Here is a 16,845-nt window from a genome sequence, read left to right as displayed (position 1 = left end):
AGGATGGACTGGTTGGCTCTCCTTGCAGTCCAAGGGACTCTCAAGAGGCTTCTCCAAGACCACAATTTTAATGTACACACAAATCACTTGCAGAGGAAAACTGAATGGGGAGGTCTGGGGTGGGGTGGGGCTTCAGAGTCTGCATTTCCAGTAGCCCCATGGGGGGACAGCAGCTTTACTTCTGTAGGGACCAAACATGTCACTGCTGCTGTTCACCTCGCTCCTCGCTACCACAAACAGCAAGAAACCAGAAAAGAGATGAAGAGAAAACATCTAGAAACACACTTTTCTGCATGTATTTCATAGCTCAAAAAAATTTTTTTTTATTAAAGAAGTTTAAAAAAGAATTAGACTATTTAAGGACAATAGAACAGTAGTTGCCAGGAGCTGGGGATGGAGAGAGTAGATGACTACAAAAAAGTAAAAGGGAATTTGAGGGGATCTGATGGAACTGTTCCATATTTTGATGGTAGGTGCAGTTACACTAGTGAATGCATTTATCAAGATTTGAAAAACCACATGCTGGAAAGAGGTAATTTTGTTGTATGCATATTATATGTCAATAAAATTTGTAATTTAGATATAAAAAGGAAAACTTTTTTTAATGTTTATGAAAAATTAATGGTAGCACACAATTTGTTTTAGTTATCAGAAACAAAGCAGAACATTTTCATTGAAAATAATCTACTTCCTCTTAAGGCTTACCAATATTTTTTCATCTTGAGCCAATGAATTTAACTGAAATTGGCTATTGTGTGAGGCGATTAATTTCTGGGGCATTCTGGGGAACAGTTTGCCTTTCCTGGATCTCAAACTCTTTCACATATATTTCATGTCATCTTATTCTAATATATCAATGAACATGTAAGAATGAAATTGAGGTTCACTGTGAAAGCAATACCACATCTGAAATAGACAGCATCAAATCTATCCCATGGAAAGGGAAGAAAACCAGGGGACTCCCCAGTAAGCAACAAATTATGAAAAGCAGCTCTTATGAAGTAGGGAAGCCTCTTTCACTCACAGATATTTAAATTTTGCCTTATTTTCAAACATCCAAGGACTTATCTTGTAAATACAGTTAGTACTAAATAAAAATTTAAAAAAGTTTTTCCCAGTGTTATCTGATCCTCATTCCCCAAGAGGGAAAAACAAAAAGTAACATTTTAGTCGCCTAAGGTCATTTAGTGTACTAAGGTCTCCCTGCCCCTGACCCCACCTGGGAACAAACGCTCCATAATTTGTAACTTAAGGGTCACACCATGAGTTGGTTGCCTGAAGGTAGGCAACACAGCTGCATTGTTATAGCTACTGGCTAAATTTAACATCTTGTAAGAAAAGTATCTTACCACTTGTGCTGGAACTTGTTCCATTTTTGCAGCAGGAGTTCCTGGTCTTGGGTAAAACTGGTTAATAAAGAGACTTGGAAATTTGTACTCTTCAACAAGTTTCACTGTTTCTTGAAAATCTTGGTCTGTTTCTCCAGGAAAACCACAGATAATATCTGTAGCAATAGTTATTCCAGGAACTCTAGAAAATAATGAGACAAAAAATGTACAAAGTTAAATGCAATCCATAATTATTCTACTTCCTTGACATTTCAAACCCCATTATTCCTTTAAAAATTAAATTTTATTTTTAGGAAAGAGACATTTGCAAAGAGTTTTAAAATGCCCTGAATAGTTAAAGTTTATAAAAAACATGGCTCCCTACCATTCCCCAAGAGTACCTATTTTTTAAATAATTCAGATGTTTGTCTTTTCTTTTACATTTTAGTACTGATGCTTATTCTGCTATTTCTAGATTTACTGATTGTTAGGCAGCACTTGACGACTTCAACAAGGATTTAGCTTTTAAACTACTTTATCCTTCTCCTCCCAACATAATCAGTGCTCAACTTTTAGTTAAGTTAACAGTATTAATGGTATTTCCATTGGTATAATTGCTAAGATATTGTTCACTCTACAGTCAACTGGTATGCTATCAATAGGGTTTCTTTTGCACATTTAATTTTTTGTATAATTAATAACTGCCTGTTTTTTTTAAATATTTACTATTCTATGTACTTAATTAAATGTTTTCCAGATCCATCAGTTTTGTCAAAATCCAATATTATTTTCTAAATTTTCAGAGTACCATATAATTCACCGGTTCCATTTTTCTCTCTGGAAATGCCATTCCTAACTTTCTTCAAGTATGAGTTGCTTTCATAATGGACCAGCTCTCATTCTTGAATATGATTCCTTGGTCTTTTCTTCAATCACCTTTTTTCCCTGGATCCTATGTCATCCTTTCTTGACTATTCTGTTCTCCTTAATTCTGCTGGAGTATTCTTTCAAAAGCTTCATTAAAAAGAGTGGCAGGGAAATTTTGTTGTTATTGTCTTAACATCTCTGAACATCTTAATCCACACAACTGACCAATAGTGTGGCTATGCACAGTACTCCAAAATAAAAAGTATTAGCCATCAGAATGTTGTGTTGTTCCTCTTTTTTTTTTTTTTTTTTACTAGGCAAGGATGCTGATGAGATTTCCAGACTGACTCTGATGCAAACTTTTTACATGTGCCCCCCCTAACTTTCTGTAAGTTTTTAGGGGGTTAATTTTTTTTGAAAGTATAAAAAATTTCACGTTAGCATCTTGGCAGTCATTTCTCTTTGGCTATTGAGTTTCTCCATAAGTATGCTACAATATTGTGTGAAAGAATGACAATTCATTTTTAAAAATGTTTCTTGCTTTCTGCTTAGTCTCACCCAGCTGTTCATTTGGCTGAACTTTAATTAGTAAAAGTTCCAAGTTCTGGAACTTGTCTATGTACTGCTAAACAGAAAAAGAGACAAAAATGCACAGAGAAGAATGAAACAGCATATTTGGAAAAAAATTTTTTTAAATTTTTATTGTGATATAAAATTATTTTTTCTTTTAAGGGTAATTATAACAATTATTTTTAAATATCATAAAAAACATATGCTTTAATAGTAAGTTTTAAATAAAAAGATGATTTCTAGACTTACTAAAGCATGTGAAATAAAACTATGTCAATAACTTCAATTAGCAATTTTTTTTTACAGTTGACATAAAACTACTTCTGAACAAAAGAAATCCACAACTAAAAATAAAAGCAATAGATCACAGCAGAAATGACAGAGACGAGTCTATCTCCCATAGGAAATTAGAGGAAAAAAAATCTGAGAAATTGCCTGTGAAACACTGCAGTGACAGAGACAATTGGCTAGTGTACTAGGCTATGAATTGGAATGAACTTGGCACTGGACTGCGGGGCATTCCCAAAGGAAAGTACCTACTGCTCCTCCCCCTCACCCAGCATCCTTCTTGATCCCGTGTAATTGGGTTCAGCATGATGCAACACCTGCTTACTTTGGCCTTCAAGTCGAGGGCAAAAGAAAAAAAGACAAACCTTCACAGTAGTCATCATAAATGTTAACAAAGAGGGTGTTTAACGCATAAATACATTTGATCATCTACAAAAAAGCTGACCAATAACAGAGGTGAGGGTAGCACACTATGAGTTAGTGAAAGACCTCAGTTAGAATTTTAAAACAAATGCAATTTAGGTTTCAAAGTATATAACAACATAAACTGACTACCCATAAGATGTCTCAAACTAGAGACTACACCTTACTGTTGAAACTCATCTATACATTGATTTTGTATATGCAAATCATTCTACTTAGGTTCTTCAAAATAACTGGGCTTCTTAGGTGAACCAAATAAAAAAATCTCATATTTACACTGTTAACTGCCTAGTAAATAATTCTCTTCAGTACATGAGAAAAATCAAACAAGTTTGAAGTGGACCAAATTCTAAATTAATTGCATATGATTTTAGAGTCTGTGAGGAAATTTTAAGGGGCGTAAAACAGAATACTAATGCAAATATTTAATGCTAATTGTGACTAAATGCTGCTTTTTGAGACAATATAAGTTTTCAAAATACTAATATTTTTAAATGACCATTTCTACAAATGTATTCAAACTGTGAGTCTAATAAATATAATTACTAGCTGTTAAGGCTTTTTAAAATCTAGAAGACCTTCTGTATTTACATTTTCATAGTAGTATTAATTCTGAAAGAATGATGAAAATGTTCAATTAGCGTAAATAAGATAAATTTTGATGCATTTTCCCCGAACTACACTAGTTATGTACTTGCAAAAAGATTCATTAAATAACTTGGGAATGGAATTAATGAGAACATTTCCAACTATGCCTCTGCTCTGATCTTATGATTAGTTCTGAGAAATCAGTCAGGGACATGTGAAGAGAATACGACCTATGTAGTAGGTAGGCCAGCATTTAAGAAAACTCCAAATATTTTAAAATATTTATTATTTAGACTAAAAATATTTACAAATATACACTCCATACTATATCTGAAATGCTACAAAAAATGTGGTGCTTTAATTCACTTCTATATTTTCACTTGCAATTTGGCGTTTTATTGGCTAAAGTATAAGAAGGATGATTCTACATCATTATTTAGGTCTCAATAAATCATGAGCTTCAAATTGCACATATGAAAAAAGTAAGACTAACACACATGCTATCTCAAAGCAGTAAAAATGGTCAGAAAAAGGATCAGACCTATTGAAATTATTAGGCATAAACAAAATATATGATTAAAAGAATTATTTTTTAGTCTTATGGGAATTAATTTTAGGATGATCAGTCCACACTTTCAGGAAACACTAAATTAGAAGTAGAAAGAGAAAAAAACAATCTTGAATGAAAATAAAAATATAACCTTTCTAAATATATGGGATGTAGCTAAAGGAGTGCTTAGAAATGAATTAATAAATTTAAATGTCTGTGTTAGAAAGAGGTAAACAATAATCTAACCTTCCATCTTAAGAGGTTTAAAAAGGAGCAAATCAAGTCCAAAGTAAGACAAATAAACTAGTAAAGGTAAAAGAAGGAAACAAAAAAATAGAAAATAGAGAAAAAACAACAAAAGTAGGGTGTATCTTTAAAAGTAATAAAATTACTAAACTAGTAGTAGACTGAGAAGATAAAACACAAATAATCAACTTCAGGCATGATGAAGGAGAAGCACTATAGATGTTATCAATATTCAAAGGATAATAAGGGAATATTATAAGCAATTTTGTGTCAATAAACTAAAAACACTTGGATGAAATGGGCAAATTCTTTGAAAGATGTAAGTTATAAAAATGGACCAAAAAAGACAGAAAAATCTGGATAGTTTTTTATCTATTACAAAAATCCAACTTGTAATTTAAAATATTGTCAAAGAGAACAACACAAAACAACCCAGTCTAGATGACTTTATATTTAAGAGGGAATACAACCAATTCTACAGAGATTCTTTCTTTTTTTTTTTTTTGGCCAGTTGGCATGCTTAGTTTCCTGACCAGGGATCAAACCTGGAGCTGTGGCAGTGAGAGCACTGAATTCTAACCACTGGATAATCAGGAATTCCTAGACATGATTTCAAAAACAGATGAGAAATAAACTCATTTTACAAGTTCAGCAAAAGTGGTCTGTATGAAAAAAGAGAAAGAGATGGAAATATTAATATTTTCAGACCAATAATCCTCATGAACTTGAGACAAAAATCCTTAACAAAATATAAACAAACCGAGTACTGAAATACATTAAAAGCATTCTATATCATGACTGTTTTTAATCAGAAATGCAAGGGTTGGTATGACATGCAAAAATTAATGAAATAAGCCATATGAAAAGAAAAATGGATAAAAACCCCATGGTGATCTTAGTACTTGCAGAAAATTCAGTTTACAAAACCAACCCTGATTCATGATAAAAATTCTCAGCATAGAAAGAACAGAAGGAAGCTACTGCAGTCTGATAAAAGGTCTAAAGCTATGATCATATTTATTGGTAGAATTAAGAATAGCAACAAGGCAAAGAATTCTGTTCTTCTTCAATTCAGCATTTTAGTGGAGCAGAACATATATTCAGGGCAGGAAAGCAAGAGAAAGAAATTAAAAGCATATAGATTGAAAAGAAAAAGTTTTTTGGGGGGCAAGTGACATAATCTCATATGTAGAAAATTTAAGGAATCAAAAGAATCCAGTAGAAAAAATGAGTTCACTAATGCTAAAGATCAACATATAGAAATTAATTGTATTTTGATATATTAAATGAAAAATGAGAAAATTAAATCAAGAAAAGAATTTCATTCACATTAGCATAAAAATACTTAAGAAAACATTTGAGCATAAAAACAGATAAGAGAGTTTCTTAAAATTTGCTGGATTATTAAAGAATAGCTAAATAAACTAAAAAATATCATTTTCACGCATTGGAAGATTTAACTGTTGTTGAGATGGGTGGTCTCTTCAAATTGATGCAAGATTCAATGCAACCACCATCAAAATATTTCAGCATGTTTTCCCATAGAAAACATCAGTAAGCTGATTCTAAAATTTATATGAAAATGCAAAGGACCTAAGATAGCCGAAACAATTTTGAAAAGGAACAGTTAGTGGAATGCATAAACCCAGCTTCAGTTCAGTTCTGTTGCTCGGTCATGTCCAACTCTTTACGACCCCATGAATCGCAGCACGCCAGGCCTCCCTGTCCATCACCATCTCCCGGAGTTCACTCAGACGTCCATCGAGTCAGTGATGCCATCCAGCCATCTCATCCTCTGTTCTCCCCTTCTCCTCCTGCCTCCAATCCCTCTCAGCATCAGGGTCTTTTCCAATGAGTCAACTCTTCGCATGAGGTGGCCAAAGTATTAGAGTTTCAGCTTCAACATCAGTCCTTCCAATGAACACCCAGGACTGATCGATCTCCTTTAGAATGGAGTGGTTGGATCTCCTTGCAGTCCAAGGGACTCTCAAGAGTCTTCTTCAACACCACAGTTCAAAAGCATCAATTCTTTGGCACTCAGCTTTGTTCACAGTCCAATTCTCACATCCATACATGACCACTGGAAAAACCATAGCCTTGACTAGATGGACCTTTGTTGGCAAAGTAATGTCTCTGCTTTTCAATACGCTATCTAGATTGGTCATAACTTTCCTTCCAAGGAGTAAGTGTCTTTTAATTTCATGGCTGCAATCACCATCTGCAGTGATTTTGGAGCCAAAAACATAAAGTCTGACACTGTTTCCACTGTTTCCCCATCTATTTGCCATGAAGGGATGGGACCAGATGCCATGATCTTTGTTTTCTGAATGTTGAGTTTTATGCCAACTTTTTCACTCTACTCTTTCACTTTCAACAAGAAGCTTTTTAGTTCTTCTTCACTTTCTGCCATAGGGTGAAACCCAACTTAAAGACCTACAACAAAAGCTACAGTAATCAAGGCATGTATACTACCATGTAAGAATTGAATCGCCAGTCTATGTCTGACGCAGGATACAGCATGCTTGGGGCTGGTGCATGGGGATGACCCAGAGAGATGTTATGGGGAGGGAGGTGGGAGGGGGGTTCATGTTTGGGAACGCATGTAAGAATTAAAGATTTTAAAATTAAAAAAAAAAAAAACTAAAAATAAAAAAATAAAAAATAAATTTAAAAAAAACCCAAAAAACTAAAAAAAAAAAAAAGACAGCATAGCAGCAGTATAAGAACAGACCAATGAGAGAAACAACACAGAGAATCCAAAAATGCACCCATAAATTTATAGTGCATTTTCAACAAAACAGCCAAGGAAATTCAACAAGGGCAAGAGACAGTGTTTTCAGTAAATGGTGCTGGACCAATTATATACCATGTGCCAAAAAAGAGAAAAAAAAAGAACTTATTAGACCCTTATCTTGTATTATACATAAAAAGTACTTCTATATGAATCATAGATATAAATCTAAGAGCTAGAATTACTAAATTTCCAGAAGAAACTTTGAGACTTGACTAAAAGGGCAAAGATCTATTAGCTGTAACACCAATACCAAAAGCACAATCTATGAAAAGAAGTTGGACAAACTGATAAATTGGGCTTACTGAAAAACACACTGTTAAGAAAACAAAAAGAGAAGCTACAGACTGGGAACAGCTTTACAAATCATATATCTGATAAAAAGATTTGTATAGTTTGTACACAAAATATATTAAGAACTCTTTTGGCTCATCAACACAGGAAGACAACACAACTGTACACTGGGCAAAGGATTATTAGCCCTTCACTAAAGAAGATATACAGACAGTATAAAAAAGTGCATTAAAAATTGTTCAACATCATTAGTAATCTGGAAAACCCCAGGTGAAACCGTGTAAGATGCCACATACTCAGGAGAGTGGCTATACTGAAAAAACTGGAAAACAGCAGACATCAGTGTGCATATTGAGAAACTGAAACCCTTATCCCATTGCAGGTGGGAATTTAAAATGGCACACTTTGGAAAATGGTTTGGCAATTGTTTAAAAAGTTAAAAACACACTTAGTGTTACTGAGAAAGTCTATTTCTAGTTATGCACCAAAGAGAAATTAAAACATATGTCCACACAAAGACTTGTACGTAGATTTTTACAGTAGCTTTCTTCATAATGGTTCCAACCCGGAAACAGTCCAAATGTTTATCAGCTGGTGAATGAATAAGCAAATGGATATCCATACAATGGAAATTTACAAGTAAAAGAGAACCAACTAATGATAGATGCACCAACATGGATGAACCTTGAAAACATTCCTAAATAAAAGAAGGGAGACACAAAGGATGACTTACTGTTTTCCACTTGGGTGAAATTTCTATAAGAAGCAAAACTATAGAGACAGAAAACAGATCAGTGGTTGCCTGGGGCGGGGGGCAGGGATTCACTCCAAGTAGTCATTAAGAGAATCTTTGTCATAACGAAAGCATTCTAAAACTGAGCTGTGATGACGGTTGCACAAATGTATACGTTTACTAAAAATCTTCAAACACACACTTATGTTGGGTGCATACTGGATGGCGTCCGAATTATACCCACAACAAACCTCTTAAAAGTGAAAAAACAACACCCAAACAAAAATTATCTGTCTGAAGATAGTTATGGAATTCTCCATAATATACTTTATTCTAAGAAGTCCTTAGCCAAGAGTTAAATACAGTCAAATAGGGGAGAAAAGGCAGAGATAATAAAAGGTAAAGTTAAGGTTGAAAGGGAGTTATGTTCAGAGCCTGCTTTCATGATGGACTAGAAGGAAGAAAACTTGCACTTATTTCCCAACTACTGATTTATGACAACAAGGAGTCATTTTCTTCATACTAAAGGAGGAAATTTAGGGAGAAACAGTATGACATCTTCAAAGAAAGTTGAAAAATTTTTTCAGCAGCTTTAAATTTATTTTCATAAGTTTGCAAAAAAGTTCTCAAAGGACCTGGACTGAAAACAGAAAAAACCCTGATATATTTAGCTAAGGGCTGAAAAGCCAAAATGGGTCACTAGGACAAAGAAAGACTAGAAGGCTTGGGAATCCATTCCAAATCTTTTAACATGGGTGACTAGGAGAAAAATCTTCCCTGAGGGGCTCTGCTACTAACAAGCTGCAAGCTTTTGGGCAAGTTACTTATTTAGTACCAGGATGCTTCAGTTTTCTTCTCTATAAAATGAGGATAGGGAAAGTATTCACAGATATGAGGATTAATGAGTTAGTACATATACTAGCTGCTTAGGATGGTGCATGCTAGTAGCATGCAACATACTACCTGCCATGTTTTAACCAGTATTCTAATCCTGTCAGAGAGATGTTAACAGTAACCATCATTTATCATATGGATACTAAGTAACAGGCAATATGTAAATTTAAATATTTTGTTTAATATAACCTCCATGTAAGGTAGTCTACTTAGCCCCTATGAGAAGGAAAGTAACATTAGTGAAATAAAATTCTGAAAGGTAGAAGAAATTGCCAGTAGTCACAGAATCACTAAATGGTAGGACTTCCCTGGTAGCTCAGCTGGTAAAGAATCTGCCTGCAATGAGGGAGACCTAGGTTCAATCCCTGGGCTGGGAAGATCCCCTGGAGAAGGGAAAGGCTACCCACTCCAGTATGAGAAGGGAACAACTACCCACTCCACTATATGGCAAAGGAAGGGTCAGTCTTATCACTTACCTGTGTCACTTAGGTACTGATCACACTTATGTATATATTTGAGCAAACCTTACCAAACAGAAAATCGTGTACAAAACTGGTGGTTAAGTTACGTTCTAAGTAGAAACTTGGCTCAGATATTTCAAGTTCTACTTATTTAATTTTATTTTTAGTTATCAACTTCTATGGACCAGTTTTTATTTGTGCAACAGGCTTTAACATAATTAACTTATAGAAACAAACTCAGTGCTCTTATAATTCCTGTGTTAGATATTTTTGGACTTTTGTCAGGTTGCGCTGAGGCCAGAAATTGCTAGTATTAAGAGTATTTTTGAATTTCTTATACTTTACACATCAGTTCACTTGCTCAGTCGTGTCTGACTTTTTGTGACCCCATGGACTGCAGCACGCCAGGCCTCCCTGTCCACACATGAACTCCCAGAGTTTACTCAAGCTCATGTTCATTGAGTCGGTGATGCCATTCAACCATCTCATCCTCGGCTGTCCCCTTTCTCCTGCCTTCAATCTTTCCCAGCATCAGGGTCTTTTCAAATGAGCCAGTTCTTGGCATCAGGTGGCCAAAGTATTGGAGCTTCAGCTTCAATATCAGTCCTTCCAATGAACACCCAGGACTCATCTCCTTTAGGATGGACTGGTTGGATCTCCTTGCAGTCCAAGGAACTCTCAAGAGTCTTCTTCAACACCACAGTTCAAAAGCATCAATTCTTTGGCACTCAGCTTTCTTTATAATCCAACTCTCACATCCATACATGACCACTGGAAAAACCATAGCCTTGACTAGACGGACCTTTGTTGGCAAAGTAATGTCTCTGTTTTTTAATATGCTGTCTAGGTTGGTCATAACTTTTCTTCCAACTTTATACATATTCATACATATTTATACTTCAATCACATCACCATGTCAGTATCTTCTAATTTTTTGTGTGATGAAGAGTATCAAACTAATCACGGCATGTCAACTTTTAGTGTCTTTTATATTCTCATCATATACTACTGCTATAATTTTTTACTAACACTTACCCACACTATCCTGATAGCTCAGTTGGTAAAGAATCCACCTGCAATGATGCAGGAGACCCCGGGTCGATTCCTGGGTTGGGAAGATCCACTGGAGAAGGGATAGGTTACCCACTCCAGTATTCTGGGGCTTCCCTTGTGGCTCAGCTGGTAAAGAATCTGCCCTCAATGCAGGAGACCTGGGTTCGATCCTTGGGTTGGGAAGATCCCCTGGAGAAGGGAAAGGCTATCCATTCCAGTATTCTGGCCTGGAGAACTCCACGGACTGTATAGTCTATGGGGTCGCAAAGAGTCGGACACGACTGAGCTCCTTTCACTTTCACTACCCACACTATCAGATACAGAAGAAACATGAGCAGAAGTAGGGGCCCTAAGTATAGCAGAAGGAGGCGAGTCCACATTCAAGGGAGCTGGCATGGTCTTGCTCCCCATTTCTGTTAGTCTCTTAAGGAACACAAAAGCAAGCTGGCATCTATTAAGCACATACTGTACAACAGCTGCTATTATAAACGTTTCATATTCATCACTTTACTTGGTCGTCACAGCAGTCTAGGAAGGAATGTGTTGTCATCTCTGTTTTGTGAAAGAGGGACCTGAGGCTCAGAAAACTAAGATAATCTGTAATTGAGTAGCTAGAAACTGGGGCTAGAAACCCAAATCTGCTTGGATTTAAAACCTGATTTCTTCCTAGGGATATTATTACTGCTTTCTTTCTCAGAACCATCTGTTAATAGGAATAATTATATCTACCCATTTCTTGATGAGTGATGATAAAGATAAAAAGGTATATATTATCAGGTAACCATTTAGGCTTTAAATGCTTCTATAATCACCAGAGAAGAGCAGTGGAGAGAGCACTGATCAGGCTGAAATGTTTGGGTTTATTAAATATCCTCTGTTAGAAAAAGCTTGCAAAATTTTTCCTCACGAAAGGACAACTGATCAAAACAATCAAATACATCAAAGTTCATATTCTACTATCTTAATGAGATCACATTTACACAGATCACATTCTCTGAGGATAAAATTACACATAAATGGTAAAAACACAGGTTTAGAAAAACTTCAACCCTATTTTTTAAGAACCTGAATACAGTAAGAACATAAATGTATTCCTACAAATAAATAGCTGTGATCTTTTTCAAAACAGAACATATAAAATTCCTGACCTTCAGAGAGCAGTTTAATCTACTTGTTTGAAGAAATTACTTTCAATAGTAGCCAAAATCTACATGCTAATATATAATTCACATAGTAATTTTAAGTGATATTTATAATCAGGGATAGACTTTCAAGGTCTCTCTCTGAGAAACAGCAGCTAGTAGTAATTAGTTGTTTTTTTTTAATTCCTTCTCTTTGAAAGTAATAAAATCTTTTGATAAGCTTAAAAGAATTCAGATGTTTACTGTTTAAATTTGGTACAATTTTACTTTTTTAAAGTAAAAAAGTAATATACATGAGACAAGCAAAGGAAGATGGATAAAGTGACAGATGATCTGTTAAAGCTTTGCAAATTTCTAGAATTTCTAAGAAATCAGGATTTAAAATGGATTAAAATTTTTAAATCAGGATTTAAAAAGAAATGGGTTGGCAGAGGGATGGCATGGGAGGTTGTGGTTAGCAGATGTAAGCTTTCATATAAAGAGAAAGAATGGATAAACAACAAGGTCCTACTGGATAGCACAGAGAACTATATTCAATATCTATGATAAACCACAATGGAAAAGAATATTTATAAAAAAGAAAGTATATATGTATAACTGAATCACTTTGCTGTACAGCATAAATTAACAACATTGTAAATCAACTATACTTCAATTAAAAAATATTAAAAACTGAAAAACAAAACAAAATAAAATGGTAAAAAAAAAAAGGCTATTAAATGTCTGTGTAAAAACTAATCAGGTTCATGGGTAGAAGTGTTTCTCAAACTCAGAAAGAAAAGTAGCTGGTAAATAAGGGGGGAAAAAAAAGATGGGGCTGTGCATATGCATAACACCAAAGAATTTAGTGTCATCCATTACATTTCTAAACCTGGTTTAAATCCAGAATATACAGTTTGGCTTCAAGCAAAAAATCAAATGAATCATCACAGTTGACTAAAAACTAAATAAATACTATGTTAAGTAAGTTTTTTATCCTGTAACACCATGTTTGCTTTTACAGCAAGTACGTAGGAGTAAGCACAAAGCCCTACATAAGACCAAAGATATTGCTTTAAAAATTAAAAGTAAGCAAACTGGATAATATTGTTATAATAGTTAAAGGAACCATATTAAATTTCACAGAAGTTTTACACATCTTTTATTAAAATCATTTTATGATATTGCTGGTTAAAGTGAAGGTATTTACTATCTATGCTACTGTTAACACAATTCTTATATGAGTTTTTCTGTTTCTATGGTAACATGAATTATAAGGTTCAATGAAGCCAGATTCTGTAATGTGTATTTTTCTGTTACTCAAGGTGAAAAGGAAATGAAACATTTCTAACATTCATAAACTGCCGCAAATGTCTGAATTCCATTTAGAGATAAGACGATAATTACTAAAGTAATTAGAATTCTTCCTGGATGGAATTATTTTGCACACACTGGAAATTTAGATTTGGGAATGAAAGCAGGGGCCAGGGTATATTCAGCATCGGTAATTAATTACAACCAGAACCAATACACTATTCTGATACCTTGGAACAGACTAAACCTTCTGTCTGCTTCCGACTACAATATGAAAGAGAACTGGTCCCCCACCCCCATCCCTTAAGTCAGAAAGATAAAGTGGGTAAAATCATTTTATTCAAGAGAAAATCCAATTACAGAAATAATCAACTTTTCTCTCTTGCTTTATTTTTTTCATATTTGAAAGGGTTTTCACATTAGCAGAACCAATTAAATGAATATCAGGACAGGGCAAAAACTACAAAGTTGGGCAAGTTGCTTAATTTTTTCTTAAATTAAACTTTGAAAAAAAATCACTTATTGAAATTTTAGAGACTCAGAGCCAGATCACAATAGGAAAGCATGACTAGAAGGTGACTAAACACTGGATTCAGGAAGAATAATTTATAAAATGCTATAGTGATAATTACGTTATCACTATGTTATCCAGTCAACTACAAATAAGAAATTAGGCACATTTCTACTTTTAATAGAGGTGTTGTTATCATTAAGAACTCAGAGACATCACATTTCAAGTCTATGCCATCCTAAACTGCAACCTGTATAGCATCTTAAGTAATACTGGAAAAATACAGACAGAGGGGGCATGCCCAAAGCCATCAAACCAAAACACAGAAGCAATATTCAAACTTTTGTTTTCAATCCCTCACTGGTTGAACTCCTGTTTCGCTTACTCTCAAAATCAGATCAAGGGTTGGCAAACTATGGCCCATGGGGCAAAATCAGCCACTGCCTATTTTTATAAATAAAGCTTTATTGGAACTTGGCCACACTCATTCATTTCCATGTCAACTATGGCTGCTTTGGCTACAAGAAAAGAGTAACTGTGATGGTTGCAATCACAAAGCCAAAAATATTTATTACTTGTATCATAAACATCCAAACAAACTGATGAGTCTAAAATTAGTAAGTACTCCCAGGGACACTCCAGGGTAACTGGCGGGGGATGGGGGAGAGGTGTCAGTGGGCATATGATGCTGTGCAAAATGCAGCCCAAATCAATCTTTTCATTATCACCAAAGTCCTCTTGATACAGTTCAAATCAGAATACTCTTTCCCTGAGGAATCCTAGTGCACAATCTATTAGCACCTATCTGTACAATTCATCCCTCATGACACATCTCTCTGACAAAATAATTTCTGATTTTCTCCCAGCATCTCGACTCCCTGGTTCCTACTTCGTATGTCTGTGAAGGCCAGATTATGATGGCACCTGGCACCTCTCACATTTGTTTCCTTGTCTTATGTGTCCTAGTAAATCATAAGCACCTGGTGGAACTAGGATGGGGTCAGAGTCACATTCTCATACTTTTTGGCAAGGCTGCAGCAGCTTTACTGATAGCTGAGGCTCCATAAAGGTGCCCATTGAATTAAAGGTGATGGGCAAGGGAGAACTGGGAAAAAAGACAGGGGTGATGAACAAAAAATTTCAATAAAGTAACAGGCTTTATTCATATGCGTGTGTGTGTGAGCATGCTCAGTCATCCAGTTGTGTTCGACTCTTTGTGACCCCACGGGTGTAGCCTACCAGGCCCCTCTGTCCAGTGGAATATTCCAGGCAACAACATTGGAGCAGGTTGCCATTTCCTACTCCAAGGGATGGTTCCAACCCAGGGATCAAACCCGTGTCTCTTGCGTCTCCTGCACTGGCAGACGAATTCTTTACCACTGCACCACCTGGGAAGCCCCTTATTCATATGCACTAATGAGTAATCTCTGTTCTGACTAATATCAATCTCAGCATTCTACTTCAAGTCCTAGAAGCCCCCTTCTGGCCTTTATCTATCTGGCAAGGGAAGAGAACGGGCGATGTTCAGGGCTTTTAAGTGTCAAGCTTCTCTTTGGAGTAAAGGCTTCATGGATGCTGCCCAGACACTGGCCACCAGAATTGATCTTTCCTGCTTACAATGAAGGCAATGATTCTCCAGCGAGCACTTTTAAAAATATGTATTAATTCACTAACAGTTGCTTCACTCTCAATTCTTATTTCTAGAAATAAGTAAAACATTTATAAGGGGTCAAGGCTTATTTTAAATGACCTGAGTTTATTTGTAACTTTCAGTTTAAAATTTGGCAAAATGGGGTTTGAGCTAGAATGTTTGAAGTTGAAGCCAGATTTATGAGATTTAGGAGAGGGGTTTACATTCTAATTCTGCATTAGAGTTGCTTCCTTGTGTTTTTCAGGGTGGTAAGTCCCATCATTCAAAAACTGCTTATTAACTGGATGGTATGTTCTCAGTAAAGCACACTCAGTCGCTTCCATTGCATCCAACTCTTTGAGACCCCACGGACTGTAGCCCATCAGGCTCCTCTGTCCATGGGATTCTCCAGGCAAGAATACTGCAGTGGGTTGCCTTGCCCTCCTCCAGGGGATCTTCCTGACCCACAGATCAAATTGGCATCTCCTGCGTCTAACACATTGAAGGCAGATTCTTTACCCAGTGAGCCTCTGGGGAAGGCCCTCTCAGCAGATGGATAGGGAACATCTCAAAGGGCTGCTGTGGCAGAGAGGCAGCAATGGACCGAGAGCCCTTTCCACACAAATATCACATGAAATGGGCCTGTTCATGAAACAGTATAGATTTTACATGAAGAGCCCATCACTCTTTATGACACTGCCTTCCGGATCCCCCGTTTGGGCCACATCTTTACCTCCAAAAGAGCAATTCTGCTCTGTCTCACACCACACTAGACTGGTCTGTCAGCAGTGGGGGTCCCCCAGCCCTCCACAGCATGACCTAAGACACGCTTCTCCAAGCCTTAAGATGCTTGAGGCTCTCCCTGACGGTGAGTAACCTGGTTCCATTCTGATCACAGCAGCTGTGTGCGGGCAGCCTGTGCCTCATACGCTGGGTTTAGCGGGGCTGGGATGCTGGGCCTTCTTCTGAGGCTGGTGGAAGCCGATCCTAAACCAAGAAACGTTCTAAAAGCCAGGAGCAAAGCATAAGGGAACATCAGGACGCTATAACAAACTCCAAAGTCACTGTTAGGAGAGAAGACAGACACGACTAGCCACACCTGAATTAGCTCAGTGCCAGGGTGACTGCGCGGTGCTTTCTGAGGCCAGCCTCTCTGAACCTTATTGAACACTTACCCTATTCC

General features: G+C 36.2%; 1 protein-coding gene across 5 annotated transcripts in view; it reads right to left on the bottom strand.

Annotated features, from left to right (window-relative positions):
- CDKAL1 (CDK5 regulatory subunit associated protein 1 like 1) overlaps window positions 1–16,845 on the bottom strand; it is a 607,581-nt gene that overhangs the window by 139,921 nt on the left and 450,815 nt on the right. For all 5 annotated transcript variants that reach the window (XM_018039026.1, XM_018039029.1, XM_018039027.1 and 2 more), the window contains one exon: window positions 1,350–1,530. In XM_018039026.1, coding sequence (XP_017894515.1) covers window positions 1,350–1,530 — 181 coding nt within the window. The remainder of the gene's footprint in view (window positions 1–1,349; window positions 1,531–16,845) is intronic.

The sequence above is a fragment of the Capra hircus genome, chromosome 23 (genome assembly GCF_001704415.2).
Source record: "Capra hircus breed San Clemente chromosome 23, ASM170441v1, whole genome shotgun sequence".
In the NCBI taxonomy this organism is placed as follows: Eukaryota; Metazoa; Chordata; class Mammalia; order Artiodactyla; family Bovidae; genus Capra; species Capra hircus.
Note: the sequence above shows the minus strand (reverse complement) of the source record. Positions and strands in the feature narration are given on the sequence as shown.